Source organism: Puccinia triticina, chromosome 3A (assembly GCF_026914185.1).
Source record: "Puccinia triticina chromosome 3A, complete sequence".
Classification (NCBI taxonomy): domain Eukaryota; kingdom Fungi; phylum Basidiomycota; class Pucciniomycetes; order Pucciniales; family Pucciniaceae; genus Puccinia; species Puccinia triticina.
Genome location: NC_070560.1, coordinates 2,580,681 through 2,586,633, shown reverse-complemented (window position 1 = coordinate 2,586,633; position 5,953 = coordinate 2,580,681). Strand labels below are relative to the sequence as shown.

At 42.9% G+C, this 5,953-nt stretch overlaps 1 protein-coding gene across 1 annotated transcript; it reads left to right on the top strand.

Annotated features, from left to right (window-relative positions):
* Positions 1-1,140: 1,140 nt before the first annotated feature.
* PtA15_3A309 (uncharacterized protein) lies at positions 1,141-4,491 on the top strand (the record flags this gene model as incomplete). Its single annotated transcript, XM_053167265.1, has 3 exons — positions 1,141-1,168; positions 3,080-3,115; positions 4,406-4,491. 3 exons carry the CDS (start codon positions 1,141-1,143, stop codon positions 4,489-4,491), a joined length of 150 nt encoding a protein of 49 aa, XP_053018499.1.
* Positions 4,492-5,953: the final 1,462 nt, after the last annotated feature.

Below are 5,953 nucleotides of genomic sequence, written 5' to 3'. Positions count from 1 at the left end.
GGGAAGGTGGCGGTGCTCCTTTGGTCCTCCGCATGGTTAGATGCGACCGAACCGCCGCGTCCACCCAAGAAAGCAATACAGCTTCACCACCTCCTCTATCTGGCCAAGTGCATGAAGGACGGCCCCCCCAATCCAGGGCGATATTCAATATGGCGGTGGTGGCATTCTGGGGGATGGCCCGACTAGCTGAGCTGACCTGCTCAAACGCGACAGGACAACCTGAGCCATCTTCAACCGTTTTAGTCAAGGACACCATTGTTGAGGGACGTTTCATAACCCTTGATTCTAACCTGGTCTCATTGCCTCTCCGAGGACCAAAGACCGCCAAGCCCGGAGAGCCCCAACTACTCCATTTAAAACGGCTGGGCGGGCTCCTCTGCCCAGTAGCAGCCATCCTGCGTTGCAACAAGCCGCTCCAGGTTCAGACGGGGTACTCTTCAGTTACCAACATGGCCCCGACCAATTCAACTTGACCCGCGCCGACGCGGTCCAACTCATCCAGCAGCTCCTGTCCAATGGTGGGTACACTGGCATATCAGGCCATTCCTTCCGGGTCGGAGGCGCTTCCCTGCGGAACGCTTTAGGGGTACCGGTAGATCAGATCTGTCACTTAGGATGCTGAAAATCAGATTGCTACAATCTGTATATCAGACACTACTCCCCATCAGAGAAAGCTGCGGCATTAGGAATATTACATATTGTGTTTTTCAAGAAGCTTGGACACATTCACAAAGTTTTATTTGGGGTAGATCCTGGCAGATCCCATATCTTTCATGTTTACTCCACGCTTAGTCTTGACAGGTGTCAGATGAGGCCCAAGCCTAAATCTAATCCCTGAGCCATCATTCTCCAGATGATGGTCAGGGAGTAGACTTTTGGAAAAAAAAAGCTCATATTTGGAACCAGAGGGGCTTTTTTCCCCTCCCTGCCCCTCATCATGTAGCTAGGCTGCTGCCCTCTGCCTGAACGGAGGGACCGACCAAGCTCAGGACTGTTACACACACTACAATCAAAGGATGGCTGTGGGATATTTAAGCGCGAAGTCTATCTGGAAGCTGAAAATAAATCCATAACATGAAATAAAAAATTACTGAAATCGTCCAAGCTTCTTGAAAAACACAATAAGAACCTTGTATTGTGATGTGGGTCTTATTCAGTTACTTGACGCGTGTGCAACAACAATGCTTGCTTCTTAGAGGTTTGGGTATACCTAATGTCTCAGGCTCTCAGAAGCCAAGTTCTGGGGGCTCACATTTGGCTCTCCTAAGAAACCTCCTCCTAATAACACTCAAGAGCTGTCTTGCGGAGGAGACCCCTCTTGGCGCCCTAAGCGCCCAGCGCACACGGGCACGCTGAACAAGCCTTACGGCCTTCATCAGCCAAAAGGAGGGGCTCTTCACGCAGTCGACTTACACATTGGGAGACCTGGAACCCTTGATGAGATTAGACGGTTTGGGCCTCCCTAGAAGGGGACGGGCAAGGAAGAATCCTATGGCGCGCTCCCTTTGAAAAATGTACAGCTAAAAAAAGGCAAACAAAACTTACATGGACAAGATTTAAACTATAAGTTAACAAGATGTAAATAAACCACAAGTTGACAAGATATAAACCACAAGTTTAGAGCATGTAAACCACAAGTTTACAAGTTGTAAACCACAAGGGTTAACAAGATGTAAACCACAGGTTTACAAGATGTAAACCACAGGTTTACAAGATGTAAACCACAGGTTTACAAGATGTAAACCACAGGTTTACAAGATGTAAACCACAGGTTTACAAGATGTAAACCACAGGTTTACAAGATGTAAACCACAGGTTTACAAGATGTCAACCACAGGTTTACAAGATGTAAACCACAGGTTTACAAGATGTAAACCACAGGTTTACAAGATGTAAACCACAGGTTTACAAGATGTAAACCACACATTACAGCATGTAAACTACAGTTTACAAGATGTAAACCACACTTTACAGCATGTAAACTACAGTTTACAAGATGTAAACTACAGTTTACAAGATGTAAACTACAGTTTACAAGATGTAAACTACAGTTTACAAGATGTAAACTACAGTTTACAAGATGTAAACCACAGGTTTACAAGATGTAAACCACAGGTTTACAAGATGTAAACCACAGGTTTACAAGATGTAAACCACAGGTTTACAAGATGTAAACCACAGGTTTACCAGATGTAAACCACAGGTTTACAAGATGTAAGCCACAAGTTTACAAGATGTAAACCACAAGTTTACAAGACGTAAACCACAAATTTAAAAGATGTGAACCACACTTTACAGCATGTAAACTACAGTTTACAAGATGCAAACCACACTTTAAAGCATGTAAAATACAGCTTGCAAGATGTAAAACACACTTTACAGCATGTAAACCACAGTTTCCAAGATGTAAGCCACACTTTACAGCATGTAAACTACGGTTTACAAGATGTAAACCACAATTTTACAAGATGTAAACCACACTTTACAGCATGTAAACTACAATTTCCAAGATGTAAACCAACCTTTACAGCATGTAAACTACAGTTTACAAGATGTAAACTACAGTTTACAAGATGTAAACTACAGTTTACAAGATGTAAACTACAGTTTACAAGATGTAAACCACACTTTACAGCAAGTAAACTACAGTTTACAAGATGTAAACTACAGTTTACAAGATGTAAACCACACTTTACAGCATGTAAACTACAGTTTACAAGATGTAAACCACAAGTTTACAAGAAAACCACAAGTTTACAAGATGTAAACCACAATTTTAAAAGATGTAAACCCAAGTTTGCAAGATGTAACCCACAAGTTTAGAATATGTAAACCACACTTTACAGAATGTGCACCACCACACCTGTTTCTGGCATTGGATACCATTGGTGAGACGGTCTGGTACAGGAGACATGTTCCCAACGGGACTACATTGTGTATGTCAAGCGACCCATTGAGCATGCGGAGGTCTGACCTCTTCACCAATGGATGTAGATAATCCATTATGCAGACAGGGTTTCAACGCACAGACAACATTTGGTGTTGCCATTGGTCAATGGCGCAACTGGGGGACCAACAGGGAAACAGCCTATCTGCCCTGGGGGAGGAGCACTTAGTCTGGGGGAGGAAATGTGACTGGTCATCGAAAGAATCAACCCTCTCAATGACCAGTCAGAGGTCATTGGGAGGCATCAAACCTCTCAATAACCGGTCAGATTAGTCATCAAGAGGAATCAAACCTCTTGATGACCAGTCAGAGGTCATCAAGAGGATTCAAACCTCCTGATGACCGATCAAACCGGGCATCAAGTGTGAGCCTGAGCCTCTATAGTGGCTACAGGACACAAGAAAAATGGTGGACACTGGTTGTATTTCTTGGGATAAAGAACTACAAACAGTGAGTAAGAGAGAAAGAGAAAGAAAGAGTAAAAAGAAAGAGAAATGTATGATCTGGAGGGGGTCTATCTACTCCTTATAAGAGGATCCTCAAAAGTTTACTTGAACCACCTGGAAAAGTGGTAAGGACAGCTGTGCAAGACAAACAGGGGCTACAGCCTCCGCGCGCACCAAGGAGACGGTGGGGGGACACAGAATAGTAGTACTAATCTGCTCTGATTTTTAGACTGAGTCTAGGATTAACAGAGTAACCTTTGATCTTGAGCAGGGTTGATGTGAAAGCAATAAAGAGAAGCAATCAAGAGACACAGAGAAATCACTCTGGATAATCAAGGTTCAAATGAAGAGTATACTTACTGTCAATAACCTAGGCGCCTGTGACGGTAGGTGTACTGGGAGCGTGGTATCCTCTTGTGGGGTGATCCTGGGTTATCTACGGCGTGGTTCTGGGTGTTCTGAAGTCTGTGGATGTGGTTTACATCTTGTAAACCTGTAAACCTGTGGTTTACATCTTGTAAACCTGTGGTTTACATCTTGTAAACCTGTGGTTTACATCTTGTAAACCTGTGGTTTAAATATTGTAAACTCACGGTTTGCATCTTGTGAGCTTGTGGTTGACATCTCGCAAACTTGTGGTTTACATCTTGTAATCTTGTAAATTTACAAGGTGTAAGCCACAGTTTGCAAAGTTTAAACCACATTTTACAAGGTTTAGACCACAGTTTACAAGGTGTAAACCACATTTTTGCAAGATACTAGACTTTCAAGGCGGCTGCGCCGCCGCTTGTCGCAGACCATGGTGAATTGCAAGTTGAATTGAAACTTTTATTCCAAGTTCCCTCATAGCTACTTAAAAATAGTCCGCAAGGAGTAATATATATCACACTTTGGAAAAATAAGAAAAGGTAAAAGTTTAAGAATATAGGAAGACGTCAAGAAAATGATAAATTGTTCCATCTGTCAACTAAGGGAGTGAGAAGAAAACAAAATGGGATTCTTTTTTTCATAGAGGGATATGTGAAATGGATGGACAAGCAGAAGGGTACCCATTTGGGACAAAAACACCAGATGTCACCTGAAAAACTGCTGAATTAGCTATCATTGCCTTGGCTTAGAAGCCATTGCCTTGGCTTAGGAGCCATTGCCTTGGCTTAGGAGCCATTGCCTTGGCTTAGGAGCCATTGCCTTGGCTTAGGAGCCATTGCCTTGGCTTAGGAGCCATTGCCTTGGCTTAGGAGCCATTGCCTTGGCTTAGGAGCCATTGCCTTGGCTTAGGAGCAAGAAATGCACACCTTCATTATCAATCTAGCTGTGTTTGAGTCAAACCCCTCCAACAACCCTTTGAGTTGCACCCTCACTCCTGCATATAAATTATCTGATACATGAGGGCGCATCTCACAATTTTTGATTATGTATGTAACATAAAATTTGCGGATGAGTAAAGCCTGAGATTACGGTTGTGTTGTTGTTGAGTTCAAACTCAAAACAAGGTATAGTTTGAGGAATTAAACTTGAGTTGGTTATCCTCTCCCACGTGTGGGCTTGGTATCTTGGACTTTTCAACAATTACACCAAGTTTGACAATCCCAGTTTGATTGGTAAAATCAACGGTGAGGTCAGATTCCTTACCAATGCACATTATTGAGTCCTGTGTATATGTGATAGTTGGAGTACTGCCATTGTTAAGGAAAATCATTTGCCCTCCAGTCAGAGAATACAGAATGCCCTCCTCAAGGGCGTTTTTGATTGCCGTATTTGCCATGAGTTTGACTTTGAAATCTATTTCCTTCTTGCCTGCGACTCCGGAACATTGGAAGAAAGTGCCAGTAGTCACCAAGCCGTATTGGTTGCCGCGGAATACATCAAGTTCGGACTAACAAAAAGGCGTAAGCATCACAATAGACCAACAGTTTTGAGAAATATGTATACATCAGCTGTGGCTTCAAAGTGTCCAGAGACAATGTTTGGATGGTTTGATGGTCTTGGAGTTGACATTGTTGAAAATTCAAGAAGGAATTTGGAAAAGTGGTACTGATTCTTACGTGGAGGTTTTATGAAGATGTTTAAATTTATTTGTGGGTCAACAGGATCAACTCGGTGTGAGAGAAAAGTCAAGCGCGGAAAGTTCTTATTTATAGAAAACGTGGAAAAAAAATTGATAGTGTACAGCGCAGGCAAAAAACCCATTCATCAGATCACTCAAGAACCTGGAAACCTTATTTCTCACGGGTGCGTTGAAAAGAATACCCTTTTTCCATATGGTAGGACTTCAGACCACCCATTGAACCTAACAACCGCGAAGGTTGAAGCCACTCTTCTGAAGGGTCAAGCTGAGAATAAAAACCTTTGGCAAAAGGGCGCGGTAAGCAGCGCAGGCGAATAACCCATTCAATGAATCACTCATGAAACTGTCCACTTTTTTTCTCAAGGGTGCGTTGAGAAGAAGACTCTTTGTCAAAATGTTGCAACAAGAGACCACCCATTGAGCCAAGGAACCGCAAAAATTGAAGCCACTCTTCCAAAGGGTCAAGCTGAGAAGAAACCCCTTTTACAAAAG